This window comes from Canis lupus, chromosome 16, assembly GCF_003254725.2.
Source record: "Canis lupus dingo isolate Sandy chromosome 16, ASM325472v2, whole genome shotgun sequence".
Classification (NCBI taxonomy): domain Eukaryota; kingdom Metazoa; phylum Chordata; class Mammalia; order Carnivora; family Canidae; genus Canis; species Canis lupus.
This window is the reverse complement of record NC_064258.1, coordinates 10760667-10785297: the sequence shown is the minus strand read 5'-3', so window position 1 is coordinate 10785297 and position 24631 is coordinate 10760667. Positions and strand designations below refer to the sequence as shown.

At 61.2% G+C, this 24631-nt stretch overlaps 1 protein-coding gene and 2 long non-coding RNA genes across 4 annotated transcripts; 1 reads left to right on the top strand and 2 right to left on the bottom strand.

The window, feature by feature from the left end:
* Positions 1–45: 45 nt before the first annotated feature.
* Positions 46–9355, bottom strand: AEBP1 (AE binding protein 1). The gene is made up of 21 exons (XM_025433474.1): positions 9085–9355; positions 7109–7444; positions 6463–6525; positions 6271–6342; positions 6018–6152; positions 5843–5920; positions 5166–5243; positions 4916–4993; positions 4743–4796; positions 4071–4180; positions 3854–3993; positions 3522–3606; positions 3280–3424; positions 3094–3179; positions 2662–2785; positions 2258–2454; positions 1945–2124; positions 1390–1741; positions 1162–1301; positions 978–1077; positions 46–872 (listed from the first exon to the last, which is right to left on the bottom strand). Exons 1-21 carry the CDS (start codon positions 9338–9340, stop codon positions 241–243), a joined length of 3441 nt encoding a protein of 1146 aa, XP_025289259.1. The 5' UTR covers positions 9341–9355; the 3' UTR covers positions 46–240.
* A 952-nt stretch (positions 9356–10307) lies between these two features.
* LOC125752675 (uncharacterized) lies at positions 10308–11671 on the bottom strand. Its single transcript, XR_007402764.1, has 4 exons — positions 11549–11671; positions 11188–11240; positions 10674–10787; positions 10308–10443 (listed from the first exon to the last, which is right to left on the bottom strand). It is a non-coding gene; the product is annotated as an uncharacterized LOC125752675 (long non-coding RNA).
* LOC118350890 (uncharacterized) lies at positions 10326–15252 on the top strand. 2 transcript variants are annotated; one of them, XR_007402765.1, is made up of 4 exons: positions 10326–10455; positions 10677–11816; positions 14504–14654; positions 15086–15252. It is a non-coding gene; the product is annotated as an uncharacterized LOC118350890 (long non-coding RNA). The 2 variants fall into 2 exon arrangements; XR_007402766.1 differs by lacking the exons at positions 10326–10455; positions 10677–11816 and adding an exon at positions 11824–13603.
* The last annotated feature ends 9379 nt before the right edge of the window (positions 15253–24631 follow it).

Here is a 24631-nt window from a genome sequence, read left to right as displayed (position 1 = left end):
CGCCCCGCCCCTCCCCTCCCCTCCCCAAGGGCTCAGCGACACATCTGCCAAGAGCTTGCTTTATTGGTGTATCTGGCGGCTCCGCTGAGGAGTCTGCGCGGCCGCGCCGTCCTGTCCGCTGCTCAGGCCCAGGCCCGCGGCGCCCGCAGAGCTCGCCTGCACGCCCTGGCTCCCGGGCGCCCCTCCTGGCCCGGCCGCACAGAGGGCACTGAGCTGGCGCGGGGGTGGGCGGACGTGTGCTCAGAAGTCCCCAAAGTTCACTGTGTAGGTCTCGACCGTGGTGAAAGGGAAATCCGGGCCCATGACCACTCCCTCCTCGTCCTCTTCCTCCTCCTCCTCCGGCCCCATTTCTGTCCCAAACTCCGTCACCACCTCCGTGTAGGTCTCCGTCTCCGACTCCTCCCAGCCCGCCGGGGTGGCCTCGGTGGCCTCGGTGGCCTCGGGCGCAAAGTGCCAGGGCCCCAGGCTGGGGGTGGGGGTGGGGGTGGCGGCGGGGGAGGGGGAGGGGGACGTGGGGAGAGTGGGGCCGGGGGGCGCCGTGGGGAGCGCGGGGGTCGCGGTCGCGTTGAGGCGCCTGAGCCGCATCTGCTCGCGCATGCGCAGCCGGTACTGTAGGCGGCGCCGCTGCATGCGCCGCTGCTGGGGGGTCATGGGGCGCGATGGATCGATGTGCGGGATGGGCCGGTTCCCGTTCATGGCCATGATCTCCCGGATGCGCTTCCAGTTGGAGCGGGCCAGGATGAAGTTGCACTGCGTGGCCCCGATGTCGTAGTCCACGTTGCAGGTCTTGGCGCTTGGGGTGTAGCCCTCTGCGTGCGCCGTCACGCGGTACTCACCCGGGTTCAGGATGCGCCAGTAGTCCCCGCCGCTCGCTGCAGGGGGAGGCCGGGTCTGCTGCCCGAGCTACCCACCTTGCGCAGGGCGGGGCACCGAGATCAGGGCCCCCCTCCCCCCGGGAAAGCCGGGCACCCAGGTACCTGTCTTCACGCCGTGGTTAATGCCACTCACGGAGATGGTGGCATTGGCGATGGGGATGCCCTGCTCGTCTGTCACCACCCCCTTGATGCCGCGGTGAACCTGCAGGAGGGCAAGGCAGCACGTCCTCGGCTGCCTGGGCCCCATGCCTCCCCCCCAGGCCCCCGCGCACCCCGCTCACCCCACCTGCTCCATGAAGGTGAGCAGAGCCTCCTTGCTGTTCTCCCACTCGCGGGGCAGCTCGCTCTCATGAGGGAACTTGTCACAGCCCAGGTAGATGGACAGCTCCAGGCAGTTGGTGTGCAGGTAACTGAAGTCATTGATGGCTGCACAGGCGACAGGGAACTGCAGTCACTGTGTGCCCCGCCGGCAGGCCCACCGCATGCCCTGACCGCCCTTCCCCGGCAGACTCACTCCCAGACCGGGGGTTCCACTTGGCCCCGTTCACAATCCCCATGCCACTGGTGTAGTCCTGCGCTTGGCACCCTCCCCGGTAGGGCTCTGTCATGGTTAGGTGGGCAGAGGCGAAGGAGATGGCCAGCCAGCGGAAGATGGCGTGGTCTGGGGTCTCCTGGGCCTCAGACACCTCGTCCTCGTCTTCTCCCCGGGCAGCTGCCATGGCCGCGGCCAGCAGCTGCTCCTGGGTGGGCGTTCGGGCCATGTCGTAGGGGTAGGACACCAGCCGTTCGCCACCATTCAGGTTTGCCCCCAGCACGAAGGGGTTCTTCTCCATCCAAGCAATGATGGCCCGGACCTCCGTGGATACCTGGGGGTGGCCACTAGGTGAGGTCTGAGCTGCAGCCTCCATCACCCCCCTTACAGAAGCCCCACCCCACGACTCATGCCCCAAGCCTCTGCAGGCTCGGCGCCTACCCTCGGTCAACCTCCAGCCCACCCCAGGTGGTCCAGAGCTCAGGACCCCAGGGTCAGGGCTGCCCCCCAGGCCTGCTAGCTGGGCTGAGGCCTCACCGTGGCGTCTGGGGAGAGGTAACGTTCAGGAATGGGCAGGTTATTGTTGGGGACCCTGTAGGGGACCCATTTCCTCTCCTCTGCTCCCCAGAGCACGGAGTTGAGATCTGGGAAGTCTTCATAGATGTCAAAACCCTCTTCGGTCCACAGCCCCAATGCCCAGTTCCCAAACTCGGAGCCCTGGAGGAACCAGTGGGGTTGGTGTCAGCCTGCCCCCAGGCTGGCCGGCCCTGCTCCCCACTCCCACCCGGCCTTGCCACCCCTACCCACCAGCCCAGCTTCCACCCTCCCACCCCTCCACTCCCCCACCCACCATCTGCGCTGCCACCTCGTAGCCATCGGGGTTCAGTGAGGGCACCAGGTGGATGCGTGTGTCCTGCACCAGGCTACGCACACGGGGATTCCCATCCCGGTACTCGCGGCACAGGTACTGCATGAGGAGCAGCAGCAGCTCTCTGCCCAGCACCTCGTTGCCGTGGATCCCAGCCGTGTATCGGAATTCAGGTTCCCCTGCAAGGGCAGGAGCCTCAGCAGCCACCCAGCCCCAGGCATCCCCTGGGGATCTGCGGGAGGACCGTCCTGGCTCACATCCAGGGGGATGGGGGGCAGCTGAGGCTTGTTGGGCCCAATAAAGCAGACTGGGAACCCCGCCCCCCCCACCAGAGAAGCTCCAGAGACCACAGTGCCAGGGCCTCCAGGGGGCTGTGGGGCCCTCACCCAGCTCATGATCCCCGGGGTTGTCCGAGATCTCCATGGCATAGATCTTGAGTCCACGCGAGCTCTTTCCTAAGCTGTACGTACGGGTGATAGTGGGGCACTCCTCGTTCACCACTTTCATCAGCTGGGCTCGGGAGAGGACACGGAGTTAGCCTGCTGCCTGTCGCCCACAGAGGCAGTCGGGCATGTCCCAGCATCCTGGTCTGTTCTGTGGGGGAGGCCTCAGCAGCAGGAGAGGCCCCTTCAGGCAACCCCAGCCCCGCTCAGGTCCTACCACCAAGGAAGAGGCCCTAAGGGTTTCCCCTTCCAGAGGTGAGCGCTAGCCATGTCTGCGATGGGAATGGCGCTCAGGAGCACTGAACATGAGCTCCCCCGTTAGCCCTGAGCCCCGCTGCTGGATGGCACCCCGCAGCCCAGATACAAGCACCCTACCTGGCGCATGTCCTTATAGCTGTGGTGCCGGAAGTCTAGGTTGTCAGTGGTCACCACCTCATTCTGTGCATAGTAGCTGTGGACAGCTGCAGAAGGCGGGTGGGCAGGGTCCCGAGCTGGCCACCTGCTGCCGCCCCGGGCCACCCCAGCCATCCCTCTGAGCCCCCACCAGCTCCCTGCACTCACGGGACACGGGGCACCCCAGCACCTCCAGGCGCATGCACAGGCTGCCGTTCCAGGTGAGTGGGTAGACACGGATGAAGCGGGCCACCACCGGCTCTGGGAGCTCGCTCAGCACGGGCGTGTCCTTGTCCACATTGCCATGGAAGGTCTGGGGAGAGGCCCGCCTCAGAGCAGTGCCCCGGCCCAGCCAGGAGCCCACCCTCAGCCCAGACGCTGGGGGCAGAGCTGAACGCTCCGGGGCCCACCATTTCCTCGTAGCCGTTGGTGTACATCGTCCACGTCTGGCTGTCGTTGCTGAAGCCCACGAAGAAGGAGGTCACGAAGTCATCACTGGGGAGCAGATGGCGGTCAGGGCAAGGCTGCTCTCCCTACCCCAGGCTCTCCCGCACCCAAGCACCCAAGAGCTGCCTGGGGTGTGTGGTGCTCGCCCCAGGCATCAGGAGGGGCCTCCACACCCACTACGGTCCACGGATGGGTGATTGGCTCATCCACGAGGACTGGGGGTGGAGTGTCCTAAATGGGATGCAATGCTACGCCTGGAGCCGTCCACCCCTCGCAAAGTGCCCGGCTAACGTACTGGATGCTGGAGTCACGGCCCTGGGTGATGACGCCTGTGAACTTGGTGGTCCTTCTGGTGTCGACCTCGATCCACTGGGTCTGAGAGTCATCCTCGGCGCACCACGCCCCATCATAATAGTCGTCCTCGGTGGCGCCGGCCTGTTGGGGGCAGCGGGGCAAATGAGCAGGGGAGGAACCCCCGCCCGGCTGCAAGGTAGGCCCGTCCCAGCACCCACCTGCATGTTGAGCCGGCCTCGCTGTGCCCCCAGGCCGTGGCGCAGCATGGAGGAGGCCCGGATCTGGTTGTCCTCGATACGGTGGGACTCCATCCCGATGGGGGGACACTCTAGGGACACAGCACCCAAGGCTGGTGGCCCACTGGCTCTGTCCCTCCCCGCCACGAAATCCAGAATGAGGCCCATAGCCCACTCCCCTTCCATCAGGGGGCGCTGGTCAGGGCAGCTCCACCCCAGCAGGTGCTTCTGCTCCCTCATCTGGAGAATGGGAGGACAAGACCAGCTTCAAAGGGCCACGCGGCTCACGTGAAGCCACAGGGCACGGCCACCCCAGAGCTATGCTGCTCACAGACACCATCGCATCAGGGCCTTCTACACACCTGCCTTGTGCGGTGACTTCTGCCCAGGGGTTAACTCCAGGGCAGAGCGACTCCAGGACCCAGGACCATCCCTTCTGGGTCCCAAGAATTTAAGAGCAGAAAAGGGTTCTGGAGGCCTGGAAAATCCTCAGGAATTCTGGGTTTGGGACCCACATGTAGTTTTGGGTTATTTGCCCAGCACCCTTATCCTGCTGCCACTGCATGGGCCCCAGCCACCCCCACACCCCAGGCCCCCACACTCCCCAGCCACTGAGGCCCCCAGCACCGCCCCCTCCCCCAGCCCTTCACTCACTGACTCTCTCAGTGGGAGCCCACTCCTCCTCCAGGTCCTCACCCTTCCGGGGCCCTGGAGATGACAAAGGAAGGAAGTGTCACAGAGCGTCCTGGAGCCTCAGAAATCAAATGCTCTCCCACAGGAACCCCGGCTGTGTGGGTCCAGCACCCCCCCCCAAAAAAAAAACACACCTTTGTGGTCCTTGCCTTTCTCCACCGTCCACTTGTCATCTGTCTCCTCCTCCTTGCGGCCCTCCTTTTTGGGTTTCTCTGAACAGTGGAAGGTAGCAGAGGCCTGTCATCTTAGTCCTAGGCCTCAGAGGGCAGGGGACGGGGTCAGGCCTGCACAGGGGCCCGCGGGGGCAGGGTGTTGGGGGCAGGTCTGGGGTTGGGCTTCCAGGGGGCTCAGGCTGGGGGTGGGAATAGCTTGGATTCCACTCACTCAGCTCCTCCTTCTCTTCATCTGTCTCCAGGTCCGTGTGGGGTTTCTTGGGTCTGGGAGGCCCGAAGTAATAGTCCACTGTAGGGGGGGAGAGCCCTGCTGAGATGGGCCAGATGCTGCCCTCCAGGCCCCCTCTGTTGAGCCAGAGACTGGGCAGGAGGGAGAGCAAGATGAGAAGATGGGCTCAGGGCATCAGGGTGGGCCGTGAAGGATCCAGGTAGGCAGGGATGAGGAGGAAGGGTCTCCTGGAGGGGAGGCCACCTAGGCGCAGATGGGATGAGCAGGACCCCAGGAAATGACCAGCCTGGCCCAGGAGGGCGTGGCCTGGAGAAAGGTAAACTGAGGTGGGCAGGGGGCGGGGCACACAGAGGACACACCTTGAGTGACACCTGACACCTGTGGCCAGGAGGGGTGGTCTGGAATGAGGGCTGGGCGGGGCCCAAGGGTCAGTGGGAGGGCTTGACTGGAACCTGGGGGCCCGGAAGGCCCAGAGGAAGAGGGAGGTGGCTGCCCAGAAGGAGCCGCGTCCTGCGCGCTGAGGGCCCAGCAGAAGGGGAGCACAGCACCGGGGCTGGGGAGGGAGCTGGGAGGGGACCGGCTGAGGGCGGAAAACAGACCGGGGCTGTGGGCCCTGCGGGCCCAGGGGGCGGCGGGGGTGGCCCGGCCTGGGCACTCACTGTCATCGTAGTGGGGGATCAAGTAGCCATCCCCGTAGTCAGGAGGTGGGGGGGGCGGCAGTGGCTTAAGAGGCGGTTCTGTAGGGGGGGGAGAGGCAGGGGTGGAGCAGAGCCCCGCGCCTGGCACCACCCCCCCACACCCCACCCCCACCCCCGTTCCCAGTTCCCATCCTACCAATCCTTTCTTCTGGGGCCTCCAGCCCAGGCCCAGGCAGCTCAGCCTTCTCCTCAGGGCGCTCTGGCCAGAGCCGCTCAGGCCTCCTCCTGCTGGGGGACGGCCGGGGCTGCTTCTGGCGCCGGATGTACTCAACTGAGGGGGAGGGGGGACTCTAAGCCGGTCTGAGGCCCCCCGCCAGAGGGTGGTGGGGCTGAGGGTGGGCAGGGCCTCCAGGTGCACGGGTGGGCCGGGCCAGTGGGGGCCTACTCACAATCCTCGTAGTCCTCCCTCTCGATCTGGTCATTGTAGTCCAGGGTGGGGGGCTCGGTCTCCTCCTCAGGCTCTGGGGGAAGTGCCGTGGCTGCCTTGTTGAAGACTCTGATGCCCTACCCAGGCCCACCCTGGAAGCCAAGCCCACGCAGGCGGCTGGTACCCCACAGCCAAGGGGAGATCTCCCACTCACCAGCCTGGCGCTCCACATCAGTTTCTCCTCCTGGACCCAGCCAAGGATTTGAGGGGGCCCTGCCTGCAATGCAAACCCCACAAGCAGGTGGATGGGAAGCCCCCCCGTAGCCCCCCCACCCCCTTGACCACTGGTTGCACCTGGAGCCCCCACAAGACCAAGACCAAGGCCCTCCCGACAGCTCCCGAAGTCGGAGCTCACTCCCAGGAGGCCTGGACCCCTCTGGCCTTCAGCACCCCAATGGCATCCCCTGGGGCCAGAGAGCCGGAGGGCATTCTGGGGAGCCCAGGCCCTGCTGTTTGGGAGGCTGGGGGACAAGCTGCCCCAGAAGGAGGGCACCCCAAAGGCTCAGGGCCGAACAACACACAGGAGGATGGCTGTGGGTGGGGCCAGGGGACAGATCACAAGACACAAGAGGACAAACCCCATCCACAAGGCTGCCAGGCCCACCCACCCCCATCCCAGGCAGCGCTGAGGGAGTTCCAAACAGATTGCTACATTCATGACAGCAACCAGGAGGCTCCAGAGCCCACTCCGTCTGAGTGGCCTTCAAGATCTGTGCAGAGAGCAGAGACCCAGGGACCTCCTCTCCCTCCTAGGAGCCTGGTGGGTCAGAGCCCATAACCCCAGGAGAGCCTGCACACACCTCCCTCCTGGGGCAGCTCCTCGGGGCCAGGGCTGGGAGGCACGGGCAGCGGCCACCACGGGGCTTCTGAGGGGGTCAGCGTGGGCGGCTTCTCCTTGGGCTTCTTGGTGGCCTTGGGTGGCTTCTCTTTGGGCTTCTTGGTGGCCTTGGGTGGCTTCTCTTTGGGCTTCTTGGTGGCCTTGGGTGGCTTCTCTTTGGGCTTTTTGGTGGCCTTGGGTGGCTTCTCCTTGGGCTTTTTGGATGGCTTGGGGGACCCCTCCAGGGGCTTCTTGGTCGCTTTGGGGGCTTTATCCTTCTTCCCTTTCTTCCCTTTGTCTTTGACCTTTTCCAGAGGTGCTGTCAAAAATGCAGATTTAGGTCAAACCAGCGAGGCCCTCATGCTATGGCTCACGTAGCCACCCCCAGGCATCCATGATGTGGGCACAGGGGTTCTTGGTGGTCCTGTGTGTCTTGGATTGGGAAACCGAAAGGTTAAGTCACTTGCCCTCGTGGCAAGTGGGATTGGAACCCAGGCTTTCTGTCTGCAAGTCTCTACCGCCAACCCATCTTGGCCCAGGGAGCAGGCCCTCACCCTCCCACTTGCCAACATGCAACAGAGGCCCCTCATCACCCTCTTCTTCCCCACCTGCCCGCTCAGCTCATCAGGGAGCATGACACCATGCTGAGTTCAGAAGGGGCAGAGGCAACGATGCCATCCAGGCCTGGGGTTGGGGGGGGGGGCAGTCTAAAGGGGAAGGAGGTCTCCTCCCTGCCAACCAGAGCACAAAGTAAAGGGCCTGGGTCTGAGGCCTCTCATGCCTGTTTTGAGAAGTAAAAAGTAAAGGGCTCAGGGTAGATTGGAAGCTATAAGGAATGCAGGGTCCTGGGGGCACACGGAAGACTGGGGGAAAGGCAGGCCCTGCAGCTGCTCACCTCTCAGAGTCTGGGGGGAGGAAGCAGGAATGGGGCATGGGGCAGGCCAGGGAGCCCCAAGGCCCCTGAGCAAGTGCGCAGAGAAGCTGATGGGGGTGGTGGTGGCCATAGGCCTGAGCACAGAAACATTTACAGAATGCGCGTGGCCGGCTGGCCCTGGCTGGGAGACACAGGACTGCCACAGCAGCATCCAGGAGGCCAGGATCCTAACCCTGGAATAGGAAGTAGAGGTGGGGGCTGGGGGCGGGGGGGGTGGGGGGGTGGGGGGAGGCCATGTTGGGTCCTAGGACCCGCCCCCCCAAGGGGTGGAGAAGGAGCCAGGAAAGATCTAGAAAAGGACGCAGGGGAGGGGCTGCTGACCTCAGGAATGATAGATGGTGCTTTGGAGTCTCCGGGGAGAGAGAGACCAACAGTATCCTTGGCCCCTCCAGAAAGTCACAATAAACAGCTGAGATTTATTGACTATTGATTATGTAAGAGATCCTGGGTGGGCGGCGCTGGGATGCACGGCCACACTTGATCCACACCGCCACAGAACCAGTCTGCTCACTGCCCCGCAGCCCCCTCCCCTGCCTCTACACTCTCAGAATTGGAGGCCAGGCAGGAGGGTGCCGGGGAGCCCTCCCAAGGAAGGCCTGCGCCTGGGGCTCTGGTGGTGGCGCCGGCACAGCCAGGGCGTGCCACAGACAGACCCCCGAGGACGTGAGGGCGGTTCACAGTACAGACCTGGGGAGGGGGCAACAAGTCCCTGCTTGGCTCAGGGCTAGTGGTTCTGGGGGCTGGGGGTGAGGGACCTGGAGGACCCAAGCCTTGGGGCAGCAGAGCTGCTGGATGCGCCTCGGTGCTCAGAGGGCGGCCAGCCAGACCTGACCTGGGCCTGGCACAGGGTCCCGCCAGACATCTGGGCTCTCTGGTGCCTTCCAGAGCCGTTCCTCACGCTGGGCAGACTGGACAGCAGCCAAGCCCCTGCCAGGGCCTGCCACTGTCACCTGCGATGCGAAGCACCCCAGGTCCCCCATCGCTGGGTGGCGGGCCACCCCTGGGCAGGCCCCTGGGGATCTTACCCTCTCTGGCCCCCCCGGGGCGCGCCCCGGGCTTGCCCCCCGTCTGGGCTTTGCGGTCGCGCAGGGTGGGCTCGGGGGGTGGCGGCGGCGCCTCCAGGTCGTCCTCTCGGGTCTCGGACTCCAGCTCGGACAGGAAGCCCTCGAGGAACTCCTCGATCTCGTCGTCGGTCAGCACCGTCTGCGGGCGCCCCCCGGGGCACAGCGCCAGCAGCGCCAGGAGGCAGCCCAGCAGGGGCGCCCCGCGGGCCGCCGCCATGGCCAGGGCTCCGGGGTGGCAGGGGGCGGGGGCCCGGGGAGGCAGGGGCAGAGGCAGGGGTCCGGGGTCCGGCAGGGCTCGGCGTGAAGCCGGCGGGACGATCCGGGCCGGGCAGTGGCTCCGGGGCGGCGGGGGCCTCCGAGGCGCTGCAGGCGGCCGGGCGCTCGGCCCCGCGTGGCGCGCTCCCTCGCGGACCGCCTCCCCAAAGCTCCAGTGGCGGCCGGGGCGGGGGCGCCGGGGCTTCCGGAGCGGGCTGCCCCCACCCCGAGGGGAGGAGGAGGAGGAGGAGGAGGAGGAGGAGGGGGAGGAGCCGGGCGTGGACGGAGGGGCTGCGGGGGCGGGGGGAGCGGTCCGGGCGCCGCGCGCTTGGCACTTTCCGCAGCGGCAACGGGCCCGTGTCCCCCGCCTGAGGCCTGCGCCCAGGACCCAGGCCTGGGGGTGGGGGTGGGGGTCGGAAGGGCTGGGGGCTCCCGGGGGGCAGGTCCCAGGGGTGCCATGCCGCCCCCCGCCCCCGCCGGTTCTGCGGCGCCTGGAGGAGATGCCACCGAGGAGAGGAGACCGTCGAGGGACGGACGGGAGCCCAGCTGTGGCCTCCAGCCTCCGAGACCCTCCCCGTCTGGCTGGCGGGGGGCGGGGGGCGGGGGCGGGGGCGCCGCGAGGGCTCCTGGCCAGCCCATCCTTATCTCACTCTGGAGGCTTGGGCTGGCCTGCTCTGACAACTGTCACCAGCTTTCCTTCGGAAGTCCAACCAATTTCCCAGGTCCATGGTCCCAGTGCCGTTCCCGGTGTGTGTGTGGTGGGGGGGGGGGAGGCACAATACGGGGGAGCTCTCTCCACTGCCAGGCAGGTACAGAACTGTCCCCCACTCCTCGGCAGGCCAGCTGCCCTGCTGGGGCCAGGAGTCTCCTGTAAGGCCCCCTCCCCCAGGTCCCCACACACAGGGGCAGGTCTGGGAGGGCGCAGAGAGGGAGCAGGGAGGGATGAGATTCCTTTTGAATTTTATTTAATTGTGTGTATGATTCACAGGAGGGGGACTCAGCACTCACACAGTGATTCCCATACAAGTTCTGGGGTTCTTGCCCACCCTGCACATGTTTGGCCACCTGGGGAGAGAGGTATGTCCCTTCACCCCGCAGCACAGTGTGCAGGGATGTGCCAGGGGAACAGTGGCCCACGGGAGGCAAGAGGCAGTAGTGTCTGGGGCGAGGTCCCTCCCCTACAGTTTCTTCTCCTGTTTTCTGCCATGGACATTGCCTCACTCCCGGGAGACAATGCTTCCCCAGCGGCTCAGATCCCAATAAGGACAAACTGCCACTTCTCTCGTTCCTCTTACCAGAGATTTTGAGAGACCGTTTCCAGTAGCTCCAGCCACCGCATGGACCGGGGGCACGTATATCAGGTAGTAGGAGGATCTCAGGATCAATCAGTAATACGGTATGGTGCCCGCCTGGATCAGAGAACCCCAGATTGGTGATGTCTGCCTCGGGACACAAGAGCCTGGTGTGTCCACAGATGTCATCTGCCACAAGAGCCGACAGATGTCGGCTGGCCCCGAGCGCATCTCACACCTGAGGCCAGAGCTCCCAGAGCAGAAGGAATAGGCAAGCAGGGAAAGGCGCACGTTGGATTGCATGGCTCCAGCCCGTGTGGTCAGCCCCCAGCCAGGATCAGCCGTGAGGGTTTGGCCCTGGGAGGTAGCTGGGAAAACCCAGGAGCCCCTGGGATGATCGACAGGCGGAGTTTGGACCTTGGAAAGGTCAGGGAGCCCCTGGGCCCCTGCATGCAGCCCCAGCCTGAGGGAGCACCCAGCCCCGGGACCAGGAGCATGACCCACGGAGACTCTGCACCTCTTCTGTGCAAGGCTTTTCCTTCGCTTCTCACTGGCTCGCCTTATTCGTGCCTAAAAGGGCCGTGGGACTGTCAAGAGCAGGTGCGTGGGGTGCAGTCCCAGCTCTGCCCCGCTGGCCACCTGAGGGGAGCAAGGGACCCACTGCTCCCCAGCCTCGGGGTGAAGATGGAGGCCAGAACATGTGTCAGCACATGCTCCAGGCTCCTGTCACCTCCACCCCACCCCAGACCAAGGCCACACCCCTGAGCTCTCAAGCACCGGCCCCTGCCTGCCCCCTGCCAGGCTGCCTCCCGCTGTACACTTGCCATGTCATGTGTCCCCAGGCTGGTCCTGGTAGCAGAGATGAAGCAAGCTCTTACCCGTAAATGTCCTCTGTAGGCCTCTGAGTCATCAAGCTTGAAACTTTGTCTTGGAATTTGCTCTGTTGTCCCCAGTTGAGTGTGTCAAGCAGGGCTTCTCAAGGCCAGGGTCGGGGGCGGCTGTGGAACGTCACTTCCCTGGGAACGCTCCTGAGTTCAGCTGGCTCACACATGGATCAGATTTGCGCCCACCATCCTCTGCCAGGGAAAATAGAAACCATAAAAAAAAAACTAGAAAGGAATAGAAAGAAGCTTTTCCTCAGCCACAGTGAGTCACCACCAGGAACATGAGCAAAAGCCTCGTGGGGAGCTGGGCAGGGGATGGGGGCAGGGAGTTGGGGGCCCTCTGCCCCCGAAGGTTTGGGCAGGTGCAGGGGAGGAGTGACTGCCATCCATGCGGGCCAGTACCCCCCGCTGCCCGGGTGGGGCTGGGGCTCCACTTAACTTTAAGACTCAAATGCTGGAAGTCCCTAGAGCTGGGCCCACGGAGGTAGCCACAGGGCCTGTCAGGGGATCCCTTTCTGCTGAGGAGCATGGCTGTTAATCCCAAAGTCCCCAAGGGCAGTGAGCAGGTCCAGGGGAGTGGCAGGCTCGTGGCCTCCTGTGGCTGCCGCTCACCCTTCTGCTCACCCTCAGTGCCTCCTGGCACCGGGTGGGACATCTGTACCCATGTCCACAGGCTCCTGTGAGCCAGTGGGGGTCTGCTGGACACTCTGGCCTCTGCACTCCCACCTCTAGCTTCCTGAGAGGAGCCTGGGCCTCCCCCTCACTCCCAAGGAGGGTCTGCTCAAGGGGCCACAGCAGGACAAGGCTTGCCGGAGGGAGGGACAGTGGCATCTCAGCCCGGTAGGCCTACTCTAGCTGCTTCTGGAGGGAGGGAGGAGCATTCTCGGAGGACCCCGTGGGCCAAGAGGCTCCCTGGAGCTCTCCAGCAGCCACGTGAGGGCTAGGCCAATGGAGCCCATGGACGCGGGCCTGCCAGCACTCCCACCCGGGCAGGACGAGGCCCGTCCTGTGTAGCTCGCAGGCCAGAGCACACGTTTGAGGGCCATGGAGGAGAGAGAAGGGGCTCCCGCTGGGGTGTGCCTGAGGAGTAGGGTCAACAACTGTCTTTGCTGCTCAGTTAGGAGGCAGCACTGGCGGGGGCCTTGGGAAGTGTGAGGGTCACTCCCACTTCTGGGGGACCCCAGGTGACCTTGGCCTGTTCCTTCATCTGCCAGACCTCGGGGTTCCTGCTTTCCAAATGTGGTCACCCGTAAGCATTGATCCCACATCTCAAGAGTGCTGGTGGGTCCCTGAGGTGGGGGTTGGGAGGTTTGGGGGGCAGAGAAGGGGCCCCCATTGGTCCTTCTGGGGAAGAGCTGAGCTCTGGGCCAAAAGATGTCCCCAGGCCAGCCAGCCAGCCAGCCAGCCCAGCGGGAGACTGCCTGGCCCCACGTTGCAGTGGCTGTGGAGCCCACAGTCCCATTGCCCTCCACCTCCTGGTCTGCAGCCCACAGTCCCCGCCCCTGGGGCCAGCCCCCTCACCTTTGGGCCCCCACACAACTGCGCCTGCTTCTGGAGTGTGTGTGCTGGACTGGCTCCTGGGGGAGTGGCCCAGAGACCCAGCGGGCACAGGGGTGGCCTTCCTCTGAAGACAGGCTGGAGGGACCAACAAGTCAGTGACTGGAGCGTCCAGGGACAGAGGGCAAGGAATCGCTGGGATGTAGAGCAGTGGCCCGTGGGAGAAAAGGCAGGGGGGCCTCAGTGCAGGAGACTGAAGCCCTCCAGGCTGGGACTGCCCTGTCGGTGCTCACATCTCAGGTCAGGCATGTGGAGGGCAGGTGGGGCAGTGATGAGTCCTGGTCCAGCAGGCCCACCATCTCTCCCCGTTTCTAAGTGACAAAACAGCCATTCCGGAAGAAGTGATGTGTTCAGGTCACAGCCTATCACCGATGGGGACAGTCCAGGCCAGGCTGAATGCTCTTTCCATCTGGGCCCGACAGCCTCTGGCGCTTGTCTTGTTGGGGCCCACGTGTCACCAAGAGACACCCTGGGGCCTCAGCCTGGGCACAGGTGAGACATTCACCCGGCACCAGCACAGCGTCCCCGAGGTCTAGCTGAGGCAGCCACAGGACATGGGCGAGCAGGAGTAGGTGGTGGAAGCTGGGAGGCCCAGAGGAAGCAGCTCCAGTCCGAAAGCTGAGCCACTGGGGAAGCCGATGGCCGAGCGGGGCCTTCTGGAGGCCCTTCCTCCACTGCCCAGCCTGCCTGCATGCGTGTGGTAGTCCCACTGGACGGCCCGGGGAGTCCAGGCTCTGGACGGCAGGCCCTGGGGTTGGGTGCCCACCCCTCTCTGCTGCAGTTCTGGGTCCTGTGTCCAGGCAGCAGGGCACCAGCCCTGGACCCATCCCATCCTCTGCACCTCCCTCTCAGGAGAGGCCCCTAGATGTGCCCCCTTGCCCGCAGGCTGGACCTTCCCGGGGGGCCAAGCTGCTCGGGCCCACGAGAAGGGGGGTACCCAGAACCACAGGACCTGGGGTCTCCCAGACAGCGTCTAGTCGTCCACACAACTGGCAGAATAATTTCCTTGGTTTCTGACAACTTGAAAACCACATGTGATTTTCCAGAGCCCGGGTCCCCGCCCAGCTCACCAGGCCTACACTGCTGAGCGAGCAGAGTTCACTGGGCTTCCTTCCACTCACCGCAGGGCCCAGGCCCTGGGGAGGCGGGGGTCACCGCAGCTGCGGGGGTGCTTTTGGCTAGCCGGGCGGGGGTGGGGGGAGGCAGGCTTCCAGAGCCCTGGGGGGACCGGGCCCACAGACGGGGACAGCCGCATGTGGCAGCGCAGTGTGACAGCCGCCAGGGTCACGTCTGTCCGTCAGAGGGGAAAGCTTCCACATGGTGTCTGGTGGGGGAAAAGAATGTTGGTGGTGGTGCTCGTCTTCACCCACATTAACTCCCCATGGATTGAAGTGGATGCTGGAAGAGGAGCCACCACAGTGTTCCCGGAGAACAGGAGCCTGAGCCCGTGTCCCCCAGGAGAAGTCTCCCCGCAGAAGCTACAGAAGCATCAAGAACCTGGGCTGGGTAAAAGAGTTGGCTTTCTGTTCCAAGCATCCTGAAGGTGAAAATTTTTTTTTAAAGATTTTATTTATTTATTCACAGAAATGCAGAGAGAGAGAGAGAGAGAGGCAGAGACACAGGCAGAGGGAGAAGCAGGCTCCATGCAGGGAGCCTGACGTGGGACTCGATCCCAGGTTTCCAGGATCATGCCCTGGGCTGCAGGCAGTGCTAAACCACTGAGCCACCAGGGCTGCCCCTGAAGGTGAAATTAAAAGGCAAGTGAAACACTGGGGAAGGACCCAGACCCCCCACACACAGAGGGAGCAATGTGGAGACCTACAGTGGCCCCGGACTGTCTCCCCCCCAGCCTCAGTGTCTCCCTCCAACAATGGGGTCACAGGGGCACAAGGACTTCTTCAGATGGATCTAGAAAGCTGTGCTTGAGAAACAGCGTCTTTGATAAAAGATGCTTTTTTTTTTTTTTTTTTGCAGATTTTATTTATTTATTCGTGAGAGACATAGAGAGGGAGACGCAGAGACACAGGCAGAGGGAGAAGCAGGCTCCACGCAGGAAGCCCCATGCAGGATTCAATCCCAGGTCTCCGGGATCACGCCCTGGGCCAAGCCATCCAGGGATCCCCTGATAAAAGACACTTTTAAACCCATCTGACTTTGTTTCCATTTTTAATTTCAACTTATATTATTTTTTAAAGGTTTTATTTATTTCTTTGAGTGAGAGAGCACACACGAGCAGGATGGAGGGACACAAGGAAAGGGAGAAGCAGGCTCCCTTCCCCCTGAGCGGGGAGCCTGATGTGGAACTCGATCCCAGGACCCCGGGGATCACAACCTAAGCAGATGCTTACTGCACTGAGCCCTGCAGGCGCCCTGTTCCCATTTTTAACGTGAGTGATGAGACATAACCGGCAATTTACAAAAGTAGAAACATAAGTTGCCAGTAAATACACACAAACCGTTGACCTCGTTAAAAATCAGGAAAATGCAAATTGAAATATGCTAAGTACTACTTTTCCTATATAAAATTCTCCAGGATTTGACACCTCCTGGTGCAGGCAGTGCTGGGAAGCCACTGAGCACTGTCACTCGGAATCATCCGGCTGCAAAGAACAGAAGCCCGCTGTGCTCGCTAAGCTTGCGTGTCCCCGACTGGGCTGGGGATGCCAGCGGAGCTGGTAAAGCTTCTGGGTGTGTCTGTGCCATGTGTCCACCAGGCGTCCCCTGAGCCGAATCAGTGCACGGGCAAAGCAGACGGTTCCCACGATGCAGGTGACCCCAGTCTGCCTGAGCTGAGATGGTTGTCCCCTGTTGCCCTGTCCCCTGACATCAGCTGCCCAGGTTCTCAGGCCTTTGGGCTTGGACTGAACCACAGGCCCCGCTGCCCTGGGCCTCAGCTAGCTGAGTGCACACAGGGTGAGACTCCTTGGCTTCCGTAACCGCATGAGCTGAACCTGCACAATCCATCGACCTCCGTCTCCCTCCTGCACGCTCTCTCTATACACACCTATTATATACACTCATGTATGTGTATTTATACACATACGCTACCCTCTGGGGAACCCTGCCCAGTGCTCCCTCTGCAGCGGCCAGTGTTGACCGGCCCTCCCACAGACACCTGGTGGGACAGGGTCTCCGCTCCCCTGTGCAGCCCTGCCTTCCCCGTCCACCCAGGCCGCCCCACAGCCCGGAACTTCAGCTCACCCTGTTTCCCGGGGGAGGCTTGGACTGTGGCTCCCAGGACTGTGGCCTACCCCTTCTTCCAGCCAGCCACAGCCATACCACGCAGGGCTGCACCGGGCCCCATCCCCAGGCACCGCAAGAGGACCCGAGGGTGCAGCAGGCCCCGCATCGTCTTCTCGGTGATGGGTGGCCAGCCGCACAAAGAGCACATGCCCCAGTGCCCGCCCCCACCCAACACACATTCCCGCCCTGTGGCTGTGGCCACGCTGAGGCTCTCTGTAGCCCTGGCGCGGGGGACAAATCCGGCTTGCCCAGCCCATCCCCAGGGAGCAAGGTATTAGTCCCTGAGGAATCCTCCCCTGGTCCACCCAGGCAAATACAACACCTTCCCTATTGTAGCAGGAGAGACTGCCACCAGCATGGTGGGCATGGCCTGTCTTGGCGACGACTTTGCCATTCCCTCTGCAGACATCACTACTTTTGGTCCTTTACCCAAGGGCCCTTCCTCTCTGAGGCTCCCCCACTGCCCCTCATAGGACTCAGCTTGCCCACATCCCTGCTTTGCATCTGACACCTTGACCCCCAGGGCTACCCTGACCCCATTGATGGCTCCAGTGAGTGGCCCCGTGCTGTGTCATCATAGGGCCCTCCTCCTTTGACCACAGGCTTGGCCACCTGGCTGCTCAGCCAGTGGGACAGGAACAGACCTGGTTCAAACACATCTGGTTCGAGGACATCCTGAAGAAGCGCTTGCAGCACCCCTCCCCCTCCCCACCTTCCAGAACCCTGAGGGCAGACCTGGGCCAGCTTGCTGGAGAACAGAGCGTGGGGCAGGCTGAGGACCTGTCCGGTGAGGCCAGCCAAGCCGGGCTCAGAGCTGGCGGGCCCGTGAGCATTTCCACCTGCTGAGCCAGGTGCTCAGTCACTCAGCGAGGGCTGTCACGTTCCTCGAACGGTATGTTCTCCCACTGGGTCACATTCACTCCTGCACCCTCCCTGTGTGGAGGGCCCCGAGGAAACATCTCTTAAATGTCTGAGCTTCCCTAGGGCCTTGTGAGCCCGAGTGAGGACAGGAGTGCGGTCGGTGCTGGCACTGGGCTCAAGCTAACTGACCTAGGTCGTCTGTGGGCTCCGTGAGAAGATTAGCAAGACCCCCTTCCTCTCCCAGAAGGCAATAGCTTTGCCTTATGACAAACCCCAACCAAGCATAACAGAGCACTGATGGGCAACACTCACGTGGAGGTGCTGACAGCTGAGACCCACGTCACTGAGAGGCTTGGCCTCTGAGTGGGTCTGGCACCGCTGTCCCTGCCAGACTTAGCAACATCATCTCTGGAAAAAGATACAGTGTCCAAAATGTAAAATCTACCTAAAAGATACCTGCTTCTCCCTCTGCCTGTATCTCTGCCTTTCTCTGTGTGTCTCATGAATAAATAAATAAAACCTTTTTAAAAAAATCCAGTCTAATACTTAGGTTTGAATAGTTTCAGAGACCACAGAGGGTCCTGTGTCCCAGTTGATTGACAATCGCCGACTCATGACCTACAACTTCCTCTTACCCGAAATGGCTTTTCAGTTAAGAGTTAGCAGTGAGTGATGGAAAAGCCCAATGTAACAATGGTTAACATAAGATAGAAATTTTTTCTCTCGTGTAACCAAAAGTCAGAAGCAGGCAGTCCACAGCTGGTGTAGCAGCCTCACAACCACCAGAGATTCCGGCTCGTTTCATCTTGTTATTCCCCTGTTCTCAACGTTCAGCTTCCATCTCTTGGTATGAAATAGCTGCTTAAGATCCAGCCATCATTCCATCATCCCAGCCAGCAGAAAAGAGGAAAGGAATAACAGAGCATAATGTCCTCCTTTAAGAACACTTTCTAGAAGCTCACACGAAGCTCCAAGTTGATTCCATTGGCCTTGGCCAGAGCTCAGTCCCGGGCCATCCACAGCTACAAGGGAAGCTGAGAAGTGCAGCCTCTTTCTGAAGGCCTCGTGCCAGCCAAATCTCAGGAGTTCTGTTACTGAACAAGGAGGAGATAATAGATGCTGAGGAATAATTAGTCTGCGACAGACAATATTCTCATCTGAGTCTGGCGAGATTACTAAACTCTGAGGAAGGTATAGGGGATCCCTTCGGCCCAGGGCGTGATCCTGGAGTCCCGGGATCGAGTCCCACATCGGGCTCTCTGCGTGGAGCCTGCTTCTCCCTCTGCCTGTGTCTCTGCCTCTCTCTCTCTCTCTCTCTCTCTCTCTCTCTCTGTCATGAACAAATAAATAAAATCTTAAAAATAAATAAATAAGGGATCCCTGGGTGGCGCAGCGGTTTGGCGCCTGCCTTTGGCCCAGGGCGTGATCCTGGAGACCCAGGATCAAATCCCACGTCAGGCTCCTGGTGCATGGAGCCTGCTTCTCCCTCTGCCTGTGTCTCTGCCTCTCTCTCTCTCACTGTGTGCCTATCATAAATAAATAAAAATTAAAATAAATAAATAAATAAATAAATAAATAAATAAATAAATAAAGTCTTAGGGAGGTATAAAAAAGAGATGCAGCATCTGTTGGAGGAGGGTGTCAAAGCTGAAACCCCTGGAAAGTGTCAGAACAAGAAACCATCCGTGACATTAGCAACGTTACAATCTGCGCGGGGGTAATGTATTTGCCTCCCCACACGTCTGATCGCAGACCCGGGCCAGAGGCCCAGCCTGTGGAGACAAGACCCAGCAATCAGCTCCAATGGAGAAGGGGGGTGGGGCCCAGCAGGTGTGCACTCCAGCTCCACAGCTTTTGCCACCAGAGAGGGTTCTGGAATGCCCCCAGGGCTGTCCTGGTGTCCTGGGTCCTCAGGGCTAGAATCTGCAGGTGCTTGCAGTCTCTCTCCCCTCCTCCTAATGGCCGAGCTTCTCAAAGATGTGGTCCATGCTCGTGTGTCTCCATCATTAGCCCCAGGCAGCCGCACAGGCACCCAGCACTCTGACCAGCCCCCCAGACTGCCCAGGGCCACCACGGCTCCTTTTGTGGCCTCCTCTCAGTGAGGGTTAGGGTCACCCAGACCTCTGGGCTGGCTCCTCCCCTCCTCTCCTGCTTCTGTGCTGGGGGCCCTTGCAACAGGTGTCCCTACCTGCAGCACCATGCAGGCGCCCTTCACCCTCTGTAGACTCTGGACCCTCCCCTCCTAAATCACCTGCACATAGTCCTGTGTATAAACACTGTCCCCGAAGAATAGTCAGATGCAGTGTCTAGAACCCCAAACACTTGGAGGTCTGGGGGGGACCATCACCCCACGTGTATCCAAGGCCGGCCCTCAGGGACTCCTGTGGGGACGTGTAGGCCCAGCCAGGCCAGCCCCAGGCCACACGGGCTCACCACAGGCAAAGGCGCATTTCCTGGCAAGAAGCGCTTGCCAGGGGCAGTGGGAGGCAGGTTGCGTGCATTTGGTGCCAGGATGACTTGCTCAGTCAAAAAGCACTCATAGACCGGCTGCATGATGGGCATTGGCACCCCGAGCCCACAGGAGGAGGAGGCTCCCCAGCAGAGGAGAGGGACGCTCCAGCCCAGCACAGCAAGGGCATGCAGGAGGGCAGCCAGAGCGTGGTTGCCTTCTGGAGGAAGGAACGAGTGGGCCGCACCAGACAAGTCACTGTGGGAAAGGGACGGTGTCCCGGGAGAGGCACACACTTGCCAAGGTCCAGAAGGCCCTGCTGGTGAGGGGCAGCCCAGAGGATTCCAGGAGGACGGGTACAGCGTGGACGGGGCTTAAGGGCAGCATGAGGCCTGGGGGCCCATCCCATGGGCAGAGGAGCTTCATGCAGCTGAGTGGAGTCATGGGGAGTAAATGGACTGTGCGGTGCAGGGGTGCCAGGCTGCGGACGATACTAGGGTGATGCCTGCCAAATCTGGGCTCCACAGATGGGGAGGGAGGGGCCAGTGAGGGCACTGGCTGTAACAGGCAGGAGGGGGCCTGAGAGGGGCCCGCAGAAGAGTATCTACAGGGGAGTACACGGGTAAGCCAGGGTGAGGGCGTGCCCTGCAGATGGCTGGTCACACGTTTCTGAACCCAGGGGCATGAACCGGGCAGTGTGGATTTGGGGGGTGACTGATGTGTGAGGGGAAGGTCAGACGCACCCAGGGAGAGTATGCAGAAAAGTGACTCTACCCCACTCAGGTTTGATGAAAGGCTCAGATGTTTTGCACCCCCTCCTTGAGACACCACTTCCCCAAAATGAGTGTTTGGGGGACTGGGGGTGGCCCACTGCCTGTGCCAGGCTGGCCTGTGCTGTTGGGTGTGCAGTCCTGCCAGCCTGGGTCCTCAGGAACAGGGGTGGGGACTGTGGAGTCAGAGTGGCCAGCGCCCTGCCTGCCCCACTGCCAACCCACCCCTGCACCCCACCTGCTGAAAGACTCAGAGCTGCTGGCTGTGGGCCTATTAAACACTCCACTCATTGTGCCAGTGGTGTGTGCTCATCATTGAAAAATCAGAAAAGAGGCTAAATAACAAAGCGATTGAGGTTAAGTTGTATTGAACATATCCAATCTCCCAGAGAGAACAACCAACAGTTGGTTACATAATCCTCCCCACTTCTAGAAAGCCCAGAGCTGAGAGGTCTGCGCTGGAGCCCGCCTCCCTGGGTCCCACCCCTGAAATAACAGAAAGTGCATACATGAGCCTCCATCCTCATTCCCGACACGGAGCTCCTGGAACCCTTGGAATTTCCCCCTCGACAAGAGCCCTGGGAGCATGTTTTGTTCTAACATCCAGTCTTTGATCCCATCCCAGACACAGAGTTCCTAAATCTCTTGGAATTTCCCGGGTGAAGGGTGTGTCTTCCGTTCTAATGAGTGACTCTGGGTGGGCTCCAGGATGGCCCCAGGAGGGACCAGGGTCGCCGGAAAGATCAAGGCACGATTAGGAGCCTGGAGTACTCAGCCTCAACCCCCTCTTCCCTGGAAGGGAGACGAGGTGCAGATTTGCTTCAGGATCCTGCCTCCATGCGGAAGCCTCCATCAAACCCCCACGGTTCAGGGTTCGAGGAGCTTCCCGTGGTGCTCTCCAGCCCCTTGGGACCAGAATCGGCTGGCAGTACTGTCCTGGGCCTTCATTTGGCCTTCATCCCTGTCCTTTACTATCCTTTGTGACAAGGAATCTCGCAGGGAAACTTTTTCCTGAGTCCTGTGAGTCAGGCTAACAAATGGTCAAATCAAGAAGGGGTTCAGGGGACCTCAATGTACAGCCAGTCAGTCAGAAGCACAGAAGCACCTGGACTTCAGGGCGAGGCTGAGCCCTGAACCTGTAGGGTCTCCTGTAACAGCTGCAGCCTGCCTGTAGGGTTGGGGCTGAGGTGAATTGCAGGGCACCCAGCCGGCATTGGAGAATTGCTCAGGGTGGGTGGCAGAGGTCGTGGCAGAGAAAAGGAGGCCCAGGTGCTCTTCCAGGACAGCACCTGGACACTGCGGTTCACCAGTGGCACAAGGCCGGCACGTTACTAGGGCTCCGTGCGTCTCTATCTCCTCCCCAATCACGCGGGAACACAGAGTCCATCCACATCAGAATGTCCCAGGCATTGATGAGCTCAGGAGAGCACTAATCTCATCATGCGCATGCCCATGCATAAGAAACGTGTCATCATTAAACTCTCAGACATATGCCCCCCTGGAGAGACCACACGCTGAATTTCCACCCATCGCCAGCGTCTAAGGTATCAGCTCGTGGCCCGTGTTGTTCCCTGTGTCCACCCGTTACTCAGCACCATTTGAAGCAAATCCCAGACATCCTATGACTTCACCAGGAAACATTCTGTGCGCGCCTCTAAAAGACAGGACTCCTCTGCCTCTGCTTAACACAACCTACAATCACTCCTGACCACAATTCCTCCCACATTCAAAGCTACTAGCAACCTGTGTGCCCTCCCCAGTTGCTCCACGCATTCTACTTCCTCCAGCCTGTTTGTTTGAATCAGGACCCGAGAAAGGCCCCTGTGCAGAGAGCAATCGTCCTGTCCCTTGTATCCCTCTGTGACAGTGACATGTCACCTGATGCCGGAGGGCGCTGTAGCAGTCCGAGTGGCTCAGCGGTTTAGCGCCGCCTTCAGCCCAGGGTGTGACCCTGGAGACCCGAGATCGAGTCCTGCCTTGGGCTCCAAGGCATGGAGCCTGTTTCTCCCTCTGCCTGGGTCTCTGCTTCTCTGTGAGTGTCTCTCATGAGTAAATAAAATCTTTAAAAAAAAAAAAAAAAAAGAGGACCTAGGCCCATTAGGCTGCCCAGGTAACTGGTGATGAAACCCAGCAGCACCTGGAGAGGGCGGAGGACGCGGGGCATTGGGGGAGGCGAGGGCAGGCCAGGCCCAGCCACACTCCCTGTCAGAGGGGCTACGGGGTCAGGCCCCCACCCACCCTCACGCCCTCGATCCTCACCTCAGGTGACCCGCTGGGAGCCTGACACAACCACTCACGCCTGTCCACTTGGTTTCTAGGACAGCGGCTTGCCCAGTTCTCCCGATGCCCTGGGAACAGTCTTGCTCTTCACAGTGGACGAGGCCCCTGGTTCAGTGTCCACACACGGCCAGCATCTGTCCCCACTGCAGGTGACCTCCTGCTCCCTGACCTGCAGACCACACCTGCAGAGGGCTGGGCTTCCACACCGGACCCTGCACCCCTCCTTTGGATTCTGTGGGATCCCAAAAGCCAGTCTGAAGCCCCACTCCTGAGCTGCTTTGGACAGGGCAAGCCAGCCTTTCAGCAGCCAGCGCAGGTGGCCCTTTTCCTCTCTGACAGCCAGATCCGACCTGCCGATCATCCTGTCCGCTCTACTCACACACCTCACACTGGTCCCATGCCTTCCAGCCTGCCTCTGAGGGGTCTGCTCTCTTCCATCCTCTCTGGACGGCAGCATGGGCTTGTGGAACCTGAGTGGGGTCCCATCCCGCCCCTGCTCAAAGCCTCTCCTCTGGGTAAAAGTCAAAGACCTTCCTGTGGCCAAAGGGCCTCCCTTTCTGACCCTCCCCTGCATCCTCTGTGCGGGCCACACAGGTGCTTGCTCTTCCTGGCACCCAGACCCCCACCGGGTGCCTCCTCGCCTCGGAGTGCAGCTCCCACCCCAGCCACACACATCCACAGCCTCCCTCTGCCTCCGTGGCCTGGTTCTGCCTGTCGGCACTCCCCATCATCGTAGCAGCTATCTGTTGCTGCGTAACAAGCGGCCCCAGAGCTGGGTGGCTTACAGCAGCACTGATACCGCCTTACTTCCACTAAAATGCAACAAAGGCAGAGACTGCTGTGTGTCCAGTATGCCGTGCCCATGGTACTCAGGCCAGAGCGTGCTCACAGCATGATTTGCTGAGAGGATGCCTCAGCAGTCAAGCAACCAGTGTCTCAGTCATGGCTGTGTCTCTGTGACCTTGGAAACAGTACTTCAGCTCCACACCCATTTCTCCATCTGTAAGGTGGGAACGTGACGGGAGGACTGATTCTGTGCCTGGGAAGAGAACAGTGTACACCGTAACTAGTAAAGGGCACAGCATGTGGCCTCTTCCACGCTGACCGTGAATGTCACAGTGTACCTGTGAGGACCCCCCACCATGGCACCAGACCCCATCCCTTTCCAACCGCACAGGGCGCTGACCTAGACGTCCCCTGAGCTGCAGCCCCCCCACCTGTCTTCCTCTGGGGAAGGACGGAGGGCGGATTCTGACCTTGACCTGTCCCACAACATGGGGCCATCTGCTGCCTCCCTGTCTGACCTCTCAAGACCCTGCACCCTGCGGGCTGCTCTCCAAGGCGACCTTGGCCATTCAGCTCAACTTGCCAGCCCAGGGCTCTCCGTGAAGCCAGTACTGGAACGCCCAATCATGCTTTCTGTGTTTTATTTCAGTGATAACAGTCGTAAATGGGACGATATCTAAATAAAGGACGTTGGTTCTGTTAACCTTAACAATAAAACTGCCAGTTGTTTTACCAGGAACAGATGGTTTATTCGGGAATAAAAGAACTGCAATCTGAGACCCACACGCTGGCAAAACCTGAGGTGGCGGGGCGGGGGCGGGGGGCCTGCAGGGAAGCGTCTGTCTGTCCGTCTGTCTGTCCAGAAGGGCTCCCGCCTCCCAGGTCCGGCCTGGAAGGCCGAGCTGGGCTCTTCCAGTGGGGTCCGCGGATGGCCTCGCTGGGAGGGCTGCGAGCGTCCCCTGCTGGAAGGTCCAGCTCCGTCTCCGCGAGGTCTCCCTTCACTGATGGCTGTCAAACTCCTTCAAGAGCAGAGTGACCTTATATCTTGTCATTACATAAATGAAATAAACTGTGGTGGGAAGAGTAGACAATTTTGTCCATTTGTGATGGAATTTGGGTCAGCGAATGTCC

Bases quoted from the DNA above. Each gene is read 5' to 3' on its own strand.
- AEBP1 (XM_025433474.1), bottom strand. From the start codon at position 9,340: ATGGCGGCGGCCCGCGGGGCGCCCCTGCTGGGCTGCCTCCTGGCGCTG. The intron at 6,526-7,108 runs GTGTGTGCAGGC...TTTGCATTGCAG, and splicing joins GGAGCTGCCCCAGGAGGGAG to GCAGGGCCCCCTCAAATCCT. The intron at 4,994-5,165 runs GTGAGTGGAATC...TCCACTGTTCAG, and splicing joins TGAAGAGAAGGAGGAGCTGA to AGAAACCCAAAAAGGAGGGC.